Source organism: Penicillium samsonianum (genome assembly GCF_028829775.1).
Source record: "Penicillium samsonianum strain IBT 33392 chromosome Unknown utg000002l_segment0_segment0, whole genome shotgun sequence".
NCBI lineage: Eukaryota > Fungi > Ascomycota > Eurotiomycetes > Eurotiales > Aspergillaceae > Penicillium > Penicillium samsonianum.
In genome coordinates, this window is record NW_026643260.1 from 3096374 (window position 1) to 3117457 (window position 21084).

The 21084-nt window shown below is 48.2% G+C and overlaps 6 protein-coding genes across 6 annotated transcripts; 3 read left to right on the forward strand and 3 right to left on the reverse strand.

Annotated features, from left to right (window-relative positions):
- Positions 1–232: 232 nt before the first annotated feature.
- Positions 233–1488, forward strand: N7471_003042 (uncharacterized protein; the record flags this gene model as incomplete). Its single annotated transcript, XM_057275762.1, has 4 exons — positions 233–290; positions 437–762; positions 880–1305; positions 1375–1488. The coding sequence occupies 4 exons, from the start codon at positions 233–235 to the stop codon at positions 1486–1488; spliced, it is 924 nt and encodes a 307-aa protein (XP_057140400.1).
- Positions 1489–1902: 414 nt separating this feature from the next.
- Positions 1903–4983, reverse strand: glpV (glycogen phosphorylase; the record flags this gene model as incomplete). The annotated part of the gene is made up of 8 exons (XM_057275763.1): positions 1903–2310; positions 2375–4140; positions 4189–4266; positions 4316–4419; positions 4480–4541; positions 4595–4630; positions 4690–4702; positions 4763–4983. The coding sequence occupies 8 exons, from the start codon at positions 4981–4983 to the stop codon at positions 1903–1905; spliced, it is 2688 nt and encodes an 895-aa protein (XP_057140401.1).
- A 2159-nt stretch (positions 4984–7142) lies between these two features.
- gpaB (guanine nucleotide-binding protein subunit alpha gpaB) lies at positions 7143–8514 on the reverse strand (the record flags this gene model as incomplete). The annotated part of the gene is made up of 6 exons (XM_057275764.1): positions 7143–7242; positions 7316–7554; positions 7609–7738; positions 7795–7923; positions 7980–8325; positions 8388–8514. The coding sequence occupies 6 exons, from the start codon at positions 8512–8514 to the stop codon at positions 7143–7145; spliced, it is 1071 nt and encodes a 356-aa protein (XP_057140402.1).
- Positions 8515–11159: 2645 nt separating this feature from the next.
- Positions 11160–13268, forward strand: sakA (mitogen-activated protein kinase HOG1). Its single transcript, XM_057275765.1, has 9 exons — positions 11160–11384; positions 11468–11515; positions 11597–11726; positions 11780–11823; positions 11880–11979; positions 12034–12390; positions 12450–12528; positions 12596–12779; positions 12836–13268. The coding sequence occupies exons 1-9, from the start codon at positions 11329–11331 to the stop codon at positions 12942–12944; spliced, it is 1107 nt and encodes a 368-aa protein (XP_057140403.1). The 5' UTR covers positions 11160–11328; the 3' UTR covers positions 12945–13268.
- A 290-nt stretch (positions 13269–13558) lies between these two features.
- Positions 13559–16390, forward strand: N7471_003046 (uncharacterized protein; the record flags this gene model as incomplete). The annotated part of the gene is made up of 6 exons (XM_057275766.1): positions 13559–13617; positions 13719–13823; positions 13943–14185; positions 14305–14332; positions 14384–14444; positions 14496–16390. The coding sequence occupies 6 exons, from the start codon at positions 13559–13561 to the stop codon at positions 16388–16390; spliced, it is 2391 nt and encodes a 796-aa protein (XP_057140404.1).
- An 895-nt stretch (positions 16391–17285) lies between these two features.
- Positions 17286–19898, reverse strand: culA (cullin culA; the record flags this gene model as incomplete). The annotated part of the gene is made up of 6 exons (XM_057275767.1): positions 17286–17474; positions 17535–19432; positions 19496–19566; positions 19630–19646; positions 19725–19794; positions 19861–19898. 6 exons carry the CDS (start codon positions 19896–19898, stop codon positions 17286–17288), a joined length of 2283 nt encoding a protein of 760 aa, XP_057140405.1.
- Between the last annotated feature and the right edge of the window lie 1186 nt (positions 19899–21084).

A 21084-nucleotide genomic window follows, 5' to 3' on the forward strand; every position in this document is an offset into this window, starting at 1 on the left:
CAGATGGGTCCCCCTTCTGCGGCCCACTCTGATGTCGTTAGATATCCCTACGTCATATTCCTGGTTCTATCTTGTTTGCCACGGCCAATACCAGGTTCTTGAGTTCTTGACGAATTCGTACTTAGGATCGTGACTTGGCTCTTTTGCTTCATTTCTTTTAACTTGTACTATCTTAACCAATCTCTCTATACCTACGCGCCTATAACACAATCCCTTTGAACTTTACACCAAAATGGCTATCTCAAAAGCAAACCCAGACAATCAAAAGAGAAAGATTATTATCTTCTCCGGTATGCAAAACCCCTACTATTCACCGTCACCGAAAAAACCCTACCCTCTACCCTCCCAGTTCCCATCCAACCCCTCCAATCCCAATCACAAAGCCCTTTATCCACATAAAATGACCGAAGAACACCCCCAAACTAACAATCCTCAGACTTCGACGGCACAATATTCCTCCAAGACACCGGCCACGTCCTAGTAGACAATTTGGGCTGCGGCGCAGCCTACCGCAACAAACTCGAGGAACAATTCAAAACCGGAGAGCGGTCCTTCCGCGAGATCTCAGATGATATGTGGGGATCCCTCAGCATCCCCTTCGGCGACGGCTTCGACTTAATGGAAAAGCACCTCCAACTCGACCCCGGCTTCCGCGAATTCCACCGCTACTGCGTCCGCGAGGGCTTCCCCTTCAACGTGATCAGCGCAGGCCTAAAGCCCGTTCTGCAGCGCACGCTGGATATCTTCCTAGGCGAGAAAGAGGTATGTTATTTGCTTTTTGAATTTCCATCCCCTCCCCCAAACAACCAATACATCAATAAATCAATTAAATTGCATCCATATCCGACACACAACTAACACTCTTTTCACAATCCACAGGCCTCAACAATCGAGATCGTCGCAAACGACCTAAAAGCCCCAGGCGGAATCCCCTGGAAACCCGTCTGGCGCGACAACACCGCCTCAGGCCACGACAAGGGCGAGAGCGTGAACCAAGCGCGCACGAAAGCGCAAGCCGAATGCGAGCCGAACGAGATCCCGCTGATCGTCTTCATCGGCGACGGCGTCTCCGATCTCGCCGCCGCCCGCGAGGCAGATGTCCTCTTTGCGCGCCGCGGTCTGCGGCTCGAGGAGTACTGCATCGAACACGGCATCCCGTATACGCCGTTTGACAGCTTCGCTGATGTTAAGAGGGAGGTTGAGGCGATTAGTCTTGAGGATCAGAAGAAGACGGGTGGGGTTGGGAAGCCCGTGCGGTATAACCCGCGTGCGAATATGTGGAGGAGGATTTCGAGTAAGGAGGCTGTATGTGTTTCCCTTGTCTTAGACAAACTGTGTTGTTTCGGGGGCTTTTGCTAATGGTGGTTATTGCAGGTTCCGACGCTTATGGCTACGGCTACGCCTTCGCAGGGTGAGAAGATGAAGCTTTGGCCGGATTATTTCTCCGAGCCTAAACAGGCACTGACTGAGACGACGATTCAAGAGTGAGGTTGTTGCTTCGGGGCCTTTGACGTATTTTATGGTTTGATGTTGTCATGTTTGGATTTCGTTTTGGTTTCGCTTGTTCTGGCATGGAGTGGGTGTTGGTTCGATATTTTCAGTCATTACTGCCTCGAGGTAGGATCTTCTCTTCTGGGTTTGTACATAGTGCTGTATATCGAGATTGGGTTGTATATATACCTAGTTCTGTATTGACCAATTGCATATAAAATATTCTTATCAATTGGCCTGGATATCATATCTGGATCACCTGTATAACTGGACGTATAAAGAATATTGATATACTATTAATGCTAAGGATATTGAACAGATCAAAGCTGAACAGTTCATAGTACCAATGAAAAACGCATGTAAATCAAATCAAAAGAAAGCACTTAGCACTGCATTCAAGCCACAGTATGTTTAGTCCGTAACATCCAGAGGCTCGACATTCCAGATACTATCAGCGTACTCATTAGTCACGCGGTCCATAGAGAAGAATCCCATGCGCGCGACAGAGGTAATCGACTTGGCCAGCCACTCCTCCTGATTCTGGAAGGCCTCGTCGACCATCTCGTGCGTGGTGATGTAGGAGTTGAAATCGTCCGAGACGAGGTAGTAGTCGCCGTGCTCTTCGATGGAGCTGGTGAGCGCGGAGAAGTCAGCTTTGTCGCCGAACATGTTGTCTTTGATTGCGTCGAACACGCGCTCCAAGTGTGGGTCCAGCTTGAAGTTGCCGTAGAAGTGTCGGTGGCGCAGGTCCTCGACGTCTTCTGCGAGATTGCCGAAGAGGAAGATGTTCTGCTCGCCGATTTCGCGGGTGATTTCGATCTGTGAGTTGGGTTAGTATTATTGGGATGGAAGCTGGATATAGGATAGGTGAAAGAAGGCTTACGTTGGCTCCGTCGCAGGTGCCGATGATCAGACCGCCGTTCAGGACGAACTTCATGTTGCTCGTGCCGCTGCCTTCGGTACCGGCAGTTGAGATGTGCTCGCTAATATCCGAAGCAGGGCAGATAATCTCCGCCTTGCTGACGTTGTAATCCGCGATGAAGATAACCTTTAGAAGGTCGCCAATCTCTGGGTCCTTGTTCACTACATCGGCCACCTTGTTGATGAGATGAATAATGGTCTTCGCCATCCAGTAACCGGGGGCTGCCTTGCCTCCGAAGATGGAAACCCGAGGCACCACTTTCTTCTTCTCTTCGGCTGACATGGCTTTGATACTCAAGTAGCGGTGAATGACTCCAAAGATGTTGAGCTGCTGGCGCTTGTACTCATGGATACGCTTCACCTGCACGTCAAAGAGCGCATTGGGATTGACATCGAATCCTGTGGTGGTCTTGATGTGTCTGGCTAGGCGCAGTTTGTTCTCCCGCTTGATGACCGCCCACTCTTCGCGGAAGGCCTTGTCGTCGACAAAGGCCTCTATCTTGTCCAAAAGGGTAAGATCCTTCAGGAAGTCATAGCCTCCAAGCTTCTCTGCAATCAATGCAGACAACCTAGGGTTGGCCTGGTGGAGCCAGCGTCTCGGGGTGATACCATTGGTAACATTGGTGAAACGGTCTGGTCCATAGATCTTCACAAAGTCCTTGAAGAGAGTGGTCTTGAGCAGGTCTGAATGCAGCTCGGCCACACCGTTGACTTTGTGGGAGCCAATGATGGCCAGGTAGGCCATGCGCACCATCTTGGGATGCGACTCTTCAATGATCGAGACGCGCGACAGGATTTCACGATCATTGGGGAATCGCTTCTCAACGGATTGCAAGAAGAACAGATTCACCTCGTAGATAATTTGCAAGTGTCGCGGAAGCAGGTTCTGCATCAGCGGGACAGACCATTTCTCCAGCGCTTCGGGAAGGACGGTGTGATTAGTATACCCGAAGGTCTTGGTCACAATGTTCCACGCCTCATCCCATTCCAAGCCCTCCTTGTCAATCAAGATGCGCTGCAACTCAACAATTGCAAGGGTTGGGTGGGTGTCGTTAAGCTGGATGGCGACCTGATCAGGGAACTCGCCCCAGGCCCGTTTTGTCTTCTTGAACCGCCGAACGATGTCAAACAGCGAGGCAGCACACCAGAAGTACTGCTGCTTCAGACGCAGTTCTTTGCCTCGCTCGAGGTTATCATTGGGATAGAGAACAGCTGAAATTGTTTCCGCTCTCTGCTGGTCCGCCACTGCGCTTTCATAGTCTCCAGCATTGAACTTCTGGAAGTCAAACTCTCCGCTACTGGCCTTGCTAGACCACAGACGAAGGTTGTTGGTGGTCTTCGTGCCGTACCCGGGAATGGGGACATCGTACGCGATAGCTTGAACAATCTCACCATCCTCCCACGAATGCGAGATCTTGCCACTCTCATCCTGGTATTTCTTGACGTTACCATAGAACTGGATGTCGACTGTGATTTCGTGTCGCGGGAATTCCCAGGGGTTGTTATCCAGCCAGTAGTCTGGAATCTCCACCTGGTAGCCATTGACAATCTCCTGCTTGAAGATACCATAGCGGTAACGCAGCCCGTACCCCCAGGCTGGGTAGTTCAGCGTCGCCATACTGTCCAAAAAGCACGCCGCCAGGCGCCCCAGACCACCGTTGCCCAAGGCTGCATCGTGCTCCTGGTTAATGACGTCCTCGACTCGGAATCCAAGATCGCTCAATCCATCTAGTATCATCAGCTATAATCCAAATCACAGATTTTCCTAGCACGTACCTCGAGCAGCATCCTTCAAGCCAACATTCAACATAGCATTGTCCAACGTACGTCCCATGAGGAACTCAAGCGACAAATCTACCCCAGCGATTAGCCATTGTCTTCCGTCACCAGGCCGAACACATACAGTAAACTCGCTTCTGATCGGTGAAAGTCTGACGCTGCTGAGTCTTGTTCCACTCGATGATCAACCGGTCTCTAAAAGCAAGCGCGGTTCCCGAGTATGCGGCCCTATGAAAAGCCCCAGGTCAATAATAAGAACCGCTTGAATCAAGGACACAGAGCACATACAATTCATCGCAATTATACAGCGACCGAGCGAGGGTCGTTTCAATATGGCGCACGAAATCTTTCTGTGAGAGGCGTTAACCCCGAAGTATGAAGTGCGAATACAAGTCGGACTCACCTCGAATTCTTCTTTATTGGTGAATTCAGTAGCCGACTAAATTGACCCCAAGCATTAGCATTCCAAACCCGAATCCTGGTTTTGTCTCAACATACATGGTTTCTCCAGCTGCGATAATTATGGTCAGTCCAACTATAAGCAAGTACTAGGGAAGGCAGGTGTACTCACGCCTCTCGTAGTGGCTCGGGAATGCTAGCTTCAACATTCTTAATCTCGGAAGGCCCAAAGCCGGTGAATGTTCGCTTGTGCTTGGGACGACTGAATCCCGGGCCGACAGGACCTTGGAGATCGGCAATAGGAGCTCCTACGGAAGATCTTCGCTCCCGACTAGGTTGGGTTGGTTGGGTTGGTTCGGTCGGTGCAACTGCATCTGGGATGGTCATTGACATGATGAAAAGAGAAAAGGGGAATGTGAAATTTGGAGAGCTGTAAGCTGGAGAAAGTCCAGTACAGAAAAGAAAAAAAACAGAAAGTACAAGGCTACTTAAAGAGAAAGAGGGGAAGGGTGATGTTCATGTAGTCATGACTTTCGGAGTGACACCGGACGACATTCTTTTTTTAGTTCTTCTTCTTTTTAGTATTATTTTCGGTATTTTACTTGTTAATAGCCTGTTTCTGGAGTGCTACTACATATAGAAATACGTCATCTATCTATTATATTCCTCCATCTAGGTATAATCCTTGATTCTACTAAAACATACGGCTAATGGTCAGTGCATGTGACTATACATGTACCTATATGTCTAAGACACATCATGCCATTTCTATTTCTCTCGCATAAAAGACCCCAATTGCCAGACTCTTAAAAGTCAATATAAATGGCCCTGGAGGGCCTAGAAGCACAGCTCTTCGGCTCCTGTTCATCGGCTCCACATTAGCTATCATATCCCTCTCCCGAAACTCCCTATCTCCAAACCACCGAACATCAAGCCCATACCTACCCAGTCCATTTTCCCACCCGTGGACTATTTCTTGGTGGTTATAAGCCAACCTCCGAGCTCACCAAATGCCTGCAAACCTAGATACCCCGCCAACGCCAACGCACAGACGCATTGCATGAAGCGCGTACCGTGCGCCGACGAGGCCACTTGATCACCAACGTGGGGTAGCTGCCCAGATGCATTACACGACGGTATATGGGTTTGAGGGGTTCTAGCCCGCGGGGTCTTGCAGACTCATTATTATGAAAATTGTTAGTGGTGGGGCACGGTAGTTGCTATGATGTGGGTGGCTAGGAATGGGATGCGGTGCAGGGGTGTTTTGGTCTGGAGGCTGCAGGTGGGGGAATTGGACTTGATGGTGCTGAAGAGGGATGTTGTAGGGCCGCTGGGAGAGAGATCGATATATTTCCTTGATTCCTTGTAGAGGTGCTTCCTCTACCCTTTTATCTCACACCCGAACTAAATATCAACCAACCCATAGGAGCTAGCAGCTGGCTATCCAAGCTCAAGAGCTTCTCACGACTACGCTCCACGCTAAGCACATCTACGACGGACAGTATGCAGGAGCAAAAGCAGACTCAAATGGGAGGATTGATATATCGAGGCTCAACTATACATAAATAAGTCCGGCTTACGTCCCAATTCCAACTCCGTTCCACCGGACCAGAGCTCCGGGGGGATCGCGATCTAGCACATGGCCCATGCTCAGCAATCCCGGTATCGGTCTATGCAGCAAGATAGAGAACAGTCCTCGGGAGGTTGAAACAAGAACGCTGAAGGACAACGTAGCAATAAAGAACAAAGCCGAAAGAAAACAGAAAGCATCAGACGTGGAAACGCTTGGAATCGCGGGTTAATATAAGAAAGAAGAGAAACACAGAAGAAAAACAGAGAAGATAAATTAGCGGGAGTAAATATCAGAGCAGGACATGGCAATGTTGAAAATAGGAAAACCGCCATGGTATGCATGAGGGACTGGAAACAGCCCCCGGGAAGTCAAGGCAAAGAAAAGATATAACAAATAGTGAAGGCAAGGAAACAGAAAGCCCATTGGGTGGTGGGCTGGTGCGTACCCCGTGAGAATTATCGAGTACACGAAAGGTAAAGTCCGGAAAGTATTCAGTCCCGCTACCGGTGTTCTTTGCCCGGTGGCATTTTTGGGATTGGTTGTCATACGCTCATTCCGGGACTTATTCAAGAGGGAAAGGCACATGGAACAGAAACAGTAACATAGTTGACCGTCCGAACATGCTACTGAGACCTTTATGGAACATAGACCCATGTTTAAAAGAGGAAAACCACATTAAGTACCAAAATGGGATATCCCCAGACCAGACCCAGCGCCTGGGAAATCAGCCGAGAAAGCCATAAAGGCGCCATCAACGCCTGCAGCTGGTCAAAAACAAAAGAAGCAAAAAGACGAAAAGGGTATGGTATGAGTGGTCGTTGGAGAACTGTTCGGGCAGTCTCCTGGAGAGGGGAATCAAGGAACACCGACGTTGAGAAAAGGGACGGCGATTGGTCGTAAGGTTTGGATTGAGAAGGAAAGTGCGGGTATGCACATGAGGACACTTCTGTGTTTGAGTCCTCGGGGTATATTTAAACGACTATAGAATACCCGAGTCTTTCAAGGCATTCTGCAGGATAGTCTCTTTGACTGCTGCGAAGACCAGACGGATATTCGAGGTATCAGTCGCTTGGGTGAGACTAAAGAGGAAGAAAATTCAGTCAGAAATCACGGTGTGTGGGAACAGGCAATGTTAGGGTCATTTCAACTCACTGTGGGTACAGGTTCAAGTGTGCTCGATTCACCTGGTTGAATCGCCAGAGCAGGTACTTGGCAGCACGGTGCACGTCGTTGCCGCCCGAGTAATCGGGGAAGTAGTTGCTCAACGGTGATCGAGGCAGCTTCAAGCGGAACAAATCAACTTTGTTCAGGAAAAGGATGATACTTGTCCGCATGAACCACCGAGAGTTGACCACGGAGTCGAAGAGAACCAAACTTTCCATCATGCGATTCTGCAAGGTCTGTCAGCTCCGGTATAGTATGCTCGGTGTATTGAGACCTCATACCTGATTGCTTTCTTCCAGTAGTACTTGATCATATTCACTGAGCGCAACGCAAAAGATAATGGATGTCACGTTTTCGAAGCAATGGATCCACTTCTTTCGCTCACTGCGCTGGCCGCCCACATCAAACATGCTGTGGCTGGTTAGAGGTATTCCAAATCGGGAGTGTTGAAGACTGTTTCCACGTACTGTATGCTCAATTGGCCCATTGTGAAGCGTGTCTCATAGATACCGGTGGTCTTCGTTCTGGCCCGGAGTACATCTGAAACATTCGGGACATAATCGGAGGCCGTTATTCGTTTCGCTTCCTCGAAGAAACTGATAGTGGGTTAAAAATCGGCCTTAGGATCAGAAGACACGATAGGTGGACTTACTATGGGGCCGAATCCATCAGATAAAATTCATTCTGATGTTCCAAAACTGTTGATGTACACGGGTCGTTCCAGAGATATGTAATGGCATCGCCGATTTTCGAATCGAGCGGAGTGTTGGGGTCCGGATCCACGTTGTACTCTTCCAGAAATGTGATGTAGTCCTGCACCTTCTGGCTGGACGGTTCGAGTTGGAGGTAGTGATAGGCTCCGATTAGGGCCTTTGCGCAATCCAGGAGATTCTTGTACACGGTCAATCGATACAGCGCAAGTTCTTCCACAGTGTAACCATTTTGGTGAATGATCTTCATCTGTTTTACAATCGTTGATTTGCCGCTTTCTCCAGATCCTGGGTGAGTGTCAAGTCAGCCAACCATCAGTTCTCCTCCAAACAAATATCAGGATACCTACCCAAAAGAAGGATCTTGCATTCTCTTCGTAGCCGCCTAGAATCTTCTTCTAGCTTGCGGTCAATCTGCTGGCTTCGCTTCTTCTGTTCCGCGTCCCCCGTGGACTCCGAGCTGAAACACGACCCCATTGTGGAATCTTCAGTGACCCAGACCAGCAGGGAGGAGACTCATCAACCACGCGCAGGAACAAAATGTGCCGGTCAAGACGGCCGGAGCCTTCGCTTGTGAAGACTGCCAAGCGCCACGCACGGGGGAAGGATCAGCGCGACCAGGGGTATAAATGGCGAGCGAGATCGGAACCAATTTCAGTGGGACCTAGGTTGAGAAGAGGTCAAGGCGAAAGGTTGAGGTCGAAGGAGTTGCGACAAGCGAGTTTGGAAGGAGAGTTGTTGAATTCGGGTATAGCGGTTAAGACGGGGGGAGGCGGGAGATGGGTAAACGCGGAGAATCAGGGATGAGTTCGGATGAGATGTTAAAATTTCCAGAGTGAAAATGGTAAGAGTAGAGTAAGGGTAATAAAAGTGTCAAGAGTTTAAAGAATCAGAGAGAGGTGTCAGTGCGACCATCGTCATGCTGGGGGAGTGGAGATGACTTGGGGGAGGGAGGGTAAGAAATGTAAGAAACGTGTACGCCTCAGCTTACATTTGGTAATTAATGTAATTTCACCCGTTTTTCTTTTTTCTTTTTCTTTCTTTTCTTTGCTGATATAGCTCATTATATCCTATTTCCAAGGTTACATATTTGAGCTTATTGTTATATGCTTTTGCCTTTTTTTGCCTCGTTTATATATAGCTATTGTACCAAGTAGGTATATGGAAAAACCCGGGGGAAACGGGCACGTTCTGCTGTCAGATCCTACATTTAGGGTATGATCTAGTATTAAACTCTCTTGAATTTTTAGCCCCGGGCAATAATCACAATCATCACAAAATTGTAATACTAATACTCCTATTAAAAGAACTTTGAACACTGTTTAAGCGACAGAAAGCAGCCCCGGGGGTTCTAATTTAACGGGGCGCCACCAGATGACCGTCTGTGCGATCATGCGTTCTTGTATATCAATTCGATCTGAAGTTCGATTAATTTTTTTTTATATAGATTTACAGCAAGTCTTTAATCCAAATCTCTGATCAGGAGTTCTGTACTCCGTACTCCGTTTCATACTCTTTCAGCCCACTCTGGAGCTTTAAAGTGGATAGTGACGCAAAATTGGGGCGCCGCCTCAGGCAGGGCGGGGTTGTGTTGGGTCTCGGTGTCTAACTATCTGACATCTACCTACTCCGTACAACAGCTAGATACCCCTCCCTATATATGTATAATTTTAGTATACGTATATATGATATGAGTCTACTAGATTATATGAAGTGCGTGTTGCTTTTAACCTGGGGCCATTGACTTCTCTCGGATATGCGGTGAAGCCGGGCACTGACCCCCTTCTCACCTAACAAGGAAGTCAATTCAGCCCTGTGGACAGATGTACAGGGGGTACAAGCAAGAATCAAGGCCTGGGAGAGTGTGCCTTGTTGGTGCTACTATTAATGCCTAGCCAGTGCCCAGGTGTGAAGTAAAGATAATCATCAGGCTCACTACATATATATTTCCCGAGGATTTATGTGTATACGAATATTGAATATACGAACGTGCACTCCCCTATCAGATACAGCCAAGGGAAGATGAAACCCCGAAAGGTATCTTCAGAGTTTAAATGAGCTGCATTCCTATCCAGTCACAACCACATCATTCAAAGGTCTTTGTTGCATGTCTTTGTTGCGTGTCCGCAGTTGCATTTCCGCAGTAGCGTGGCAGGCATTGTTTCACATGTCTCGGCCGCCAAACTCGCACCCACATCAGACGGTGACAGGACCCAAGTACCCCCATTGAAACTAATATCTGACCCAAGGTCTTTGGTTAATTTCCTTTGGGGTTGCATTGTACATGGCCATTACGGTTGGGTGCAGATTCCGGGTCCTTGATATAGTATGTACTATGCTACGATGTAGCGATGATTTGGGAGATAGTGTAAGCTAATAAGACCACGTCATAGAAGACTGGAACTGGCTTAGTTTGGGGAAGAAACATTTGATATGGAGGGGTGTGCTCTAGTTCTAGATCTTGGAGTCTGTCTTGTACAGTAATGTCACCCAGGACAGTCTACCGGCCCTATTAGAGCATCAGAGAGGAAGCTATGATAGAGCTTATCTACATGTAGACTTGATAAACATTGGAGTTTATCATGTCTGCGTTTAAGGAGATTGAAGGTGAGGGGTTGTACTCTGGCTGCCAAGGTTCTAAACAGAGTTCCAAGAACTCTCCGTATACTCGTTCTTGGGCGAGTTAAGCGCAGATTTAAAAACATTAATATACGTAGATAAATCTGATCGAATCAACCTGCATATACAAGTTCTACAGTCTATATCAATCCTATCAAAGAACAATGCTGTTCAAAGGAAACATGTTCCGGGATAAGACCGGGGTCTGGGCCGCGTGTGGTTGTGGAGCGAGGGCAACTTGCCAACCTTGGAAGTTCACACAACACCTGGGCATGGAAGACATATGTAGGAAGTTTATTGTATAAGACTTGGACGTATTAAATCCATGGATATTCTCTGAAAATGTACATAAAACAACTGTTCTAATCTATAATATATAACATACTAAGAAAACCCAGCCTTAATATACAGCCCAGCCCAGGTATGAAGCTGCTGAGTCATCCACATAAAACCGGGCTTCGCCAACGTCATCGGCCTTGTTTTCTGCGCTTTTCACCCAGTCCCTTCCCCACACCTGTTGCCAACACACTTGCTTTCTTCGCGACCCCTTTCTTCAAGCAATTTTCTTTCGAAAGCCCCAATCTTCTCTCTCTTTCGTCTTCTTTGACTTGAAATTCTCGTTGGAACCTCTCTCTTTCTTGTTTATCCACTTGCATACCCCCACCTTCCATCATGGCGGAATTCGTGCGTGCCCAGATTTTCGGCACCACCTTTGAGATCACCAGCCGGTTCGCAATGCCCTGTTCTGCTACATTTGCAATGGGCGCTTCAGCAGCGTCTATGAGGATATTGGTGCTAACTTGATTTCTAGGTATACGGAACTGCAGCCGGTGGGAATGGGTGCCTTCGGACTTGTCTGGTATGTTGCATTCTGTCATTCTGTGTCGCACAAGATCTTTCCAAGCCTAAGTACATGCTAACCAGGCCACCAATACAACAGTTCTGCCAAAGATCAATTGACTGCGCAGCCAGTCGCAGTTAAAAAAATCATGAAGCCCTTCAGCACCCCCGTTCTATCCAAGCGAACTTACCGGGAGCTGAAGCTGCTCAAACATCTCCGTCATGAGAACGTCCGTACTCCATCAAATAGAATGGACCAGGCTTATTTGCTGACCTTCCGCAGATTATCAGCTTGAGTGACATTTTTATTTCGCCTTTGGAAGACATGTATGTTCCCCCTTATCTACAAGGTGGGGTTGAACGGTGTAAACTAATGATCACAGCTACTTCGTCACCGAACTTCTGGGAACTGACCTCCACCGACTTCTTACTTCGCGACCTCTTGAAAAGCAATTCATCCAGTACTTCTTATACCAAATTCTGGTAAGATTGCCACGGGAATAATATCCGGGACACCAAAACCTGACTTTTTGATAGCGTGGGTTGAAATATGTTCACTCCGCCGGTGTGGTCCACCGGGATTTGAAACCCAGCAACATCCTGATTAACGAGAACTGTGATCTGAAAATCTGCGACTTTGGTCTTGCCCGCATCCAGGACCCCCAAATGACCGGCTATGTCTCAACACGATACTACCGCGCGCCCGAGATCATGCTCACCTGGCAAAAGTACGATGTCGAGGTAGACATCTGGAGCGCGGGCTGCATCTTCGCTGAGATGTTGGAAGGAAAGCCGCTCTTCCCCGGAAAGGACCATGTCAACCAGTTTTCGATCATTACGGAGCTGCTTGGCACTCCTCCCGATGACGTGATCCAGACCATCTGCAGCGAGAACGTGAGTAATTATTCTTTGTTTGGTGAAAGACGAAGACATGCTAATATATGATGGTCCAGACCCTCCGATTTGTCAAGTCACTACCAAAGCGCGAGCGCCAACCCCTCGCAAATAAATTCAAGAACGCCGATGCCGATGGTACGTGATATTTGAGCTGACTATGGGGGATTATGACAACACGCTAACTTGTCTCTTTTTCTTTTAGCTGTTGACCTGCTCGAACGGATGCTGGTTTTCAACCCAAAGCAGCGTATTCAAGCTCCCGAAGCATTAGCGCATGAGTACCTGGCTCCCTACCATGACCCCACCGATGAGCCTGTCGCACAAGAGAAGTTCGATTGGTCGTTCAATGATGCCGATCTGCCCGTAGATACCTGGAAGATCATGATGTACGTGCTTGTTTTGTTACCCCGCCACGATTCTTTTTACTAATTTTCTACCATAGGTACTCGGAAATTCTCGACTTCCACAACATTGAACAAGGCAATGAGGCTGGCCAAGCCTTGGTACAGGGCGCAGTGCAGGGCAACGCTACTGGACAGGCATTCGCATAATGGTTTGACGAGAAATCTCCCCCCAAAGAAACGCTCTTCTGCCATTGAATTCCAGTCTCAAAATTTGAAGTCTGGCCCTATTTCTGTTCAAGGGTGCTACGAAGCTAGCGTGTTCACTTGTGTTTTTTATCTTATTTTTCATTTCCTACTTTGTTCTTTTTTTGTCTTTCTGGAAATCATTGTCCATAGCTCTTCGGCGTCGTCAAGAATTGGTTGGTGATTAGGAGAATCATACGGGGGATCTGATTTAGTTCATCGATGGAGCACCTGATAACCCTTAATCCTTTGAAATATCTACGCAATCTAAGTTATTTCTCTCCAATACCTACTATATATATTTTCCCCAGTTAGCCCTAGAGACATGACCCGTGATGTTGATGCCCTTCGATATTGGCGGGGCTACCATTCACCGCCCGCTCCCCGTGCGATAACCGTATCAGCGATGTTCCCCTGTTTGCGACGATCTTAGTCTCATGGGAAACCTACGTCGAGGTTTTGGAGGAGAAGCACCTCTTTCTACATATTGCAAACCATTCATTCGAACCATTCATTCCCAGCATTTTAATTGCATTTCTCAAAGCCGAACCGAATCCCCTGTCGCAAGGCTCGGCGCGATGGCTGTCCAGCATAAACAAGACCCAATTGTCTTGGTCATAGATTTCCACCATGCACGGTGAGACATGAGACACTCGAAAGCCCCGGGCTCGTATCTTTGAAGCGAAGACAAAGATGGACCCACAATGGAACCTGGCTGACTGAGACATACACTTACAGCGGCCCTGAGATTGAGCATTGCATTGCCGACGAAGGAACCGACCCAGCAACCGAGAATGACTGGTCTCTACTCCCATTCATGGCCCTATCTGACGGAGCACATCTGTACGATACCCCTGTCTTTGACAAATATTTCATTCCCTCTCCTGCTTGGTCTCCTCTGGCGCAATCCCGCGATGAGGAGAGCCGAATTGCGCCAAACCAACTAACCCGTCGGATTGCAGGTCGACCGAAGAATTCTCATACTTCACACTGTGCCGAAAGGGCGCATCCACTACACCCGAAACTTCACTATTCGGCATCGCCTGCTCCCGCCAGATCGATTCGAGTCTGCTTATCAACCGCTCTCCCGATGTGACTCGGTCAACGGTACAAAAGGCCGTTGTGGTCGTGACAGATACTCCGCAGCGAGTAGGTCAATTGCGTGAGAAGCTCTCCGTGGTGACTTCGGCTTGGTTCGCGCAACGGTATGTGGGATATACTTGCCCTGGTGTACTACTTGCTTCCCTGATGCGCTGGCACAGGATCTGGATAGAACCCGGCTTAGAATGAGGAAGTTTGGCTAATTTAGTACTCTTCTTAACAGTGACTTCTCGGATGTTGATATCTTGAAGGTATGCACTGGCTACAGCAGTGTATAGAATGAAATGCTGACATGAATACAGAAATTCCGCGAGGGCTTGGTGATTTCTCTGCTGAATGATGGCCCAAAAGATCAGAACTTGGGTAATGATATCATCTGTTCCGACATGTGTGAAACTTTGCTAATTTATGAAGGCCTTTCGCTTCGGGAGATGATCCATGAGTTCAAATTTCAGACTTTGGTTCTTTTCAAGGCTTTACTGTTGCAGCCCAAGATGCTTTTCTTCGGGACACGCTGTGAACGCTTGTGCATGATTCAGTTCTCGCTTATATCTTTAATTCCCGGCTTAATCCACAACTTGCAGGACTGCGCGGATCCTGCTTTTGACACCTATTCTCAAACTGTTGAGAAACCAACGTCTCTTAAGACGAGTGACAGAAGTTCTTTGTTGGCATACATGGGGCTTCCACTGCAAATCTTCGGAAAGGGAAGCATGTTTGGTCCCTATACACCTCTCCAGCTGCTGGATCTGCTGGCAGATGATGGCACAAAATCATATGTGGTTGGCTCAACAAACTCCCTACTTCTCCAGCAAAAGGACCGCTACAGTGATATTCTAATTAACCTTGACGAAGACAGTATCGTTATAAATTCTCCTTCCCTCCGCAGTGCCCTGGTCCTTTCTGCGGCCGATAGGCGCTGGATTGACTTGCTCACACAAATTGTCAATGACACTTGGGACGAGGAACATCCTTCACAACCCAAGACCCTTGGCTTTATGGGCTCAGAAGAATTCATCCGACTACAGTTCGAAGAATACTTGCTGGCGTTATTATCGTCCATGAAGTACCACGAGGAGCTTTACCCATGCGATGTCGGAGAATCGGGGCATCGCAGCAGAACCCAGCTGCAAAACCTCAACATTGAAGGAGACCCTGCCATCGACTTCAATACGGAATTTCTGGCCCAGTGGAAAACCACATCTAATTATGCCCTCTTTTCGCGTCTCACTTCGGATGCGCTCTTATTTTCCATCACTGAGCCACGACACCCAAACGCCGGCGGCCTGACGATGGAAGATATACAAAGAAGACTCTCACAACAGGTAGCAGACCTCCACCTCGATGAGCGTGTCCGCGAAGGCCGCGAGGCCTTGAACCGCCACATCTCAACCGGACAAAAGAAAGTGAGCGCGGCATTCACCAGCTTCTGGTCCGACATCGAGACAATGCGCGAGGCGCAACGCAAACGCAACGAAGAGAAAACCGTCTCCCAATCGCAACGCACCTCCATTGACAAAGAAACCCCAATCTCACCAACCCCCTCCTCCCAGGATCCCGCCGATGCCTCCTGGTTCGCAGGCCGCCAAAGGCCATCCGTCGACATGACACAGGCCCAGGCCTCTGTAAGTGTAGCCAGCCAAAAAGCCGGCTCCTATCTCAGCTCGTGGGGCTCGTGGGCGAGCGAAAAGCGCCGCGAATGGCAAGACAAGCGCGTCACATCCCCGAGCCCGAATGCCACTCCCAATGCCGACCTCACTTCGCCATCCGCCCCTGTCTTGTCCGTCGTTACCGAAACAGCCGAGTTGGACCGCGGCCGCCGCCGTTCCATCCAGCGTAATAGCGAAGGCAACGATAGCGCCGAGGGCGGTCTTACTCGCAGCACCAGCCGAAGAAAGAGATGGAGTAATATCCTGCTCAGACGCGACAGCGGCGAGTTCCAGCGTCACGATGATCTCTCCACATCTGAGTCTGTCGAAATTCCGTTCCCGAAGTCTCCTCTGTCGCAGGGATTTCCGGCTTATGCGGATGATGCGGAGCACAAGAACACTCAGGACCTTATTCCGGATGGAAAGACTACTGAGCGGGATACCGTTGATGTAGATGGGTTCTCCTCTGTGGCTCTTACGCCGAATGAAGGCTTGGGGTTGAGTTTGAAGACCGAGGAGACTGTTTCCCAGATCCAGAAGGAAACCACACCCTCAAGCGGTGTGGAGGTAGATACAAAGCCTGAGGACTCGGTGACAGCACTCCCTGTCAAAGAGGAGGCGCATCTAGCCCATAGCAAAGACTCATCTGGTACGAAGTAGCGCGCTGGATTTGGGAGCTGGGGTTGATTTGCATTTTTCACATCTAGGATGATTCAGTAACTTCACGGACTTTCTGTCCTATGTCTTGTCATCTCTAGCTTTGCATAGCATAGCCATTCTAGCACGGTTCTCATGTTGATTGTACATAAATATACACTGGGTCTGGCCAGTACTACGCATATCAATCCACTGAATAAAATATTGAAGTGAAATCGTTCGATTTTGATCAGGGTTATTTTCGTGTCTGTCTTCTTTTCTGCATTGCATACCATTAGAATAGATCGAACTGTCTTGTGGTTGTCGTCTTGTTTCGCATAGGGCTATGAGAATACCTTCGAAGGTTCTATCCCAAAGATATTTGTGTTAGCACAACCAATTAATCCTCGACCTTTTTCATTATGTCTTGCCATGGTCTTTCTATGGGGCCAGGTAACATTCGGAATCTTCGAATCCCTAATAGCCAGCTACACAGAAGAGAATCATCAATTTAGTATGTTTTAGTATTTTCATCAAAGAAAGTATAAAAAAAAACGAGAGAGCAAAGAGCAAAGAGGAAAGAAAAAACCAGGTCATCATTTGTTTGTCGTCTCAGCGCTATGAAGAAGAAACATAAAGTAAGTCGCCGACACAATGAGAAGAATTCATGCTCCTATCAGCCTGATTCCATCCGCCAGCTACCCATTGTAGGAGTCCTATCCTGGACCAGCAGGGGTCCCATTCTCCCTTGCCTTGCTTTTCCATCATCGATGGCACAAAAGGACAAGAAAGGAACGCGGGAAGCCACTGGTGTCAGAAAGAGACAATAGCAAAAGCAGAAAGCAACAGAAAAAAGGAAATAGAAGCAAGTTGGTTGTGCAATATTGGAGGAAGGGGGTGGAGGGGGGTTTAATTTGATTTAAGCAATGTATGAGATTTCATCGCCGTCCATGCGCTCAATGTAGTCCTTCTCCATGAGGGCTTCAATGTTCTTCTTGATGTCGGGGATTTTAGGCGGGAAGCGGGACTTGACCTGCTGAATAACCTCCTGGACGAGCTGGACGTGCTTCATCTTCTTGCGGGACTTCATGATTCGAACAATGGCGGACTGCAGCAAGGTTAGGACAAATGGACTGTGCGGGGGTTGGTGATTAGCTAGGAGACATACCTGGAGCAGAAGCTTCCTGTCCTCTTCTATCGTTTTGTGTGTGTCGTCGGCCTCGACCTTTTGCTCGGACTTGATTTGAATGTTGAGGTTGACTTTGACCTTCTTACTTTTGAAGTTGTAGTTCAATGTGAACGAGGTCGAGGGCTCGGGCTTAGCGCCCTCGGGGCTGGCGATGAGGACCTTGGCCTTGAGCAGGATGCTAAGGTTTGGATCGAGGATTTCGGTAGCCAGGGTAGTGGCCTTTTCAATCTCATCGTAGGACAGAGTGTCGGCTTCGTTGAAAAGAAGAAGAATGCCCATCTGGTAGGTCGACACCTGGAAGGTGTAAGGCACTTTGGTGTTTTTGATATAGTTAGCTTTGATTTCGCCCTTGCATAGTTGCCACAGCCATGTCAACTTGCGGCCGCTGTGCTTGTCAAAGTAAAAGCTCTGGAACCGTTCGGCGGTTTTCACTATCTCTGGTGGTGCAAGGAATGGTGTGGTTGGGGCATTGAGGGGCCAGAAGCCAGTTCCCAGGACCTGGAAGTGGGCATCGGCCATTCTCTTTCGGTCATCATCCTCTAGCACTTTGTCCTGCCAGACCTTGTAGTTGTTATTAAGATCCTTGGATATCTGCATGTCCTGGAACATGCGTTGCAGCTTGTTGGTATATTCGAAACCACACGCCTCCTTCAGCTTGCTGATCATGCTTGTTTCAGCGTCATCAGAAACCGAGCTCACATGAACCAGACGTTTGGCCAGGTTCTTGGAATAGAACTTCTGGAAGACGTCTTTGTCTTCGATGTACTTGAAGACTGTCATAATTTGCACCAGCATCTCCTCAAGCTCCGACTCTTCAGCCGACTTGGATCCCTTCTTGAGCAGTGAGTCCGTGTATTTTGCCAGCAGCTCGGGAGACTTAGAAGAGCTCGTCTTGCAGATGCGGTTTCGGTTGACAAACTCTCGGCAAGCGTTATCAAGAGAACGCACGAACTCGGCCTCGCCATTGAAGGCCTCATCGACCAAGCTCTGGTACCGTGTGTGAACTTGCAGTAGAGCATCTACATACAACTTGGGCTCGAGTGTTTCGCCCTCCGAAGCAACCTTCTCGACAGCAGCCAGGCCGGCCCGTCTCACGTGGTTCTCAAATGTTGTTCGCAGAGGATCCAACCCTTCCTTGATCCGTGATAAGAGTCGATACATACGAGCAAGATCCTCCTGGCGTTCGTTATCCAGCAGAACTTGGAACTCGTCGCGGAGCAAAGTTGAATGGGCGGTGACGAGAACAGACAGACAGGTATCGGTCAAGCTCTTGGTGACATCTGGATGCAGATACAAACCAACCCGGTTCTTCTCCTCATCCAGACGAACTTCTGCCTTTTTCATATATTCCACCACGCTGTTTTCGGCCACAAACTGCCGTGACTCATTTTCATAATAGGTTTTAGTGGCTTGGATGAATGGCAGCTGGAAGTACTGCCGATAGACATCTAGTGTTGACTTGGAGCTATCATTCTCATCCAGACCCAGTGACACAAATGAGTCCACGATGGATTTAATCTGCGACTGTTCGATGGTTTCGCCATTCCGTTGTTTCTCGATCAGATTCAGAACAGCGTCCATGACCTTCTCATGGACCTTTTCGAAAAAGTCCCCTTTCCATTTGACCAAGTGCAGGGTGTAAACGTCGTAGACGTTTTTCTTACCCTCGTCGATCTCACGCTTAACCCAGTGACGATTGAGGTAGCGGAAAAGGTGGTTCACGTACTTGGCGGCGGTCGTGTAGCGGTACCATTCGCGAATGTAGAAGCCAAGCAAGCCTTCCTCGGTGTGGCTCTGTGATTGTTTGAAGACCTTACTCAGATGGCACGAGAGGTATTCCCCGAGTAATTTGTAAAGTTCCTCACCGAGCAAATGAGCTTGAGTCCAGGTCAGCTCAAATCGAGAAGCCGAGGGTGCGGCATGAAGGGAAGATGACCAACCCCCGCGTTGTCCTTGTAGGCCTTGACCGCTAGCGACGGCTTTTTGGGATGTGCAAAAGTTATGGACAGCCCTAATATCAAAGTGTGAGCGCAGTTCTCGTCAGACAAGAGGTAGGATCGAATCTTCAACACACGTGTATAGACCCATGTACTAGACAAAAACAGCCAGTCAGCTTCTATTCTCAAACACACTCACCGCAGGTAGTGAATCGTTCAGCATTTCACTTACAGTCTTCATATCGATACCGGAGTCAAGGTTGAGCATGACGCTCTCGATTCCTGTTTCCAGGAATGACCAACTAACCCACAGTTAGCTCACGCCGCACCGCCGTGTTAAAGCAACTCCAATCTCATTGTCTGCTCACGTTGATTCAAGGTCATCCTTGTGAGGTACCGGCGGCATCGCGAGAGACATCGCGGTTGCAGGGGAGTCGGTGGGTTGCGGAAGAAAGTGAGTGGGCGAGGCCGAGGGTCCTACTCCACTAGTCAGTAACGCGCTCTTAACTCTCAATAGTAACCAGCAAGTTACACATCATGGATATTACCTCAAGACGGTTGTAGCGCCACAAGTCACGCCTCAAAGATCTTCGTGATCAAATGAGGGTAGGCGCTTCGGAGGGGTAGGGGGGTATTGCAAGAGCGGGGTTCGGGCAGTCGAAAAAGACGAGCAAGAAGATACCCTCCTCGGGAACTTCTAGAGTAAAGATTGGAAAAGAGATTAGGCAGAAGAGCAGAGAAGTGATGAGGCTGAGAAGGACCAGAGCGTGGGGATGGCCTTGTTGCCGCAGGCGGTGAGGTGGCGGAGCTTTCCCGCCAAATCTACATCATCGGCTTTGATGCTTTTTTGATCAAAGCGAGTCTAAACACCCTAGTTATATATAGATTCTTATTTATTTGGCAAGCACTGCTTTAGAATAGGATGCTATACATATTTTTGGGTTTTGTTCTTCTACAATAAACCTGTCTCTATCTAACTATGTGATATCACAACATATACGTCTCTAGTGAGACTTGATCCATAGATCTATGTTTCCAACTAGTACTATTACGGACTTTGCGTATCAAACCCTCCTAGGCATGTAGCAAGGCTTAAGTGTAAAACAATTACCTTGCTTTGTCGAAACCTCGAGAACAGATGGGAAATATCTGGCTACAACGATCCTGCAGTCTACTTTATAGTGTACAAATATATGACGACATTTACATAGTTATGCTGAGATCAATACACATGCTTAATATGCAAATAGAGTCAATTTTCTTACGTCCTAACGATACTCATAGAGAAAGAAGTAGAAACAAGGGGAATAAATGTATAAAAGTCTTAAGGGAACTTGAAAATGTATCGATGTACCCATGGTAGGAAGTGTATAACTATAGGTACCTCTATATAGTGTATTTCCTGCTTTTATAAGGACGCTCTTTTGACAAAAGCCTTTTTTTTTCAGTTGAAGGATATTGTAAGTGGATACTGGGAGACGTGATTTTATCGCCAGTCTTTTTGATCATAGTGGACAGTTAATTGCGTGACATGGGGATGTTGAACATCCGAGTTCCATTCCCAGGTATTAATTTGCGGTTCACTTTCACAT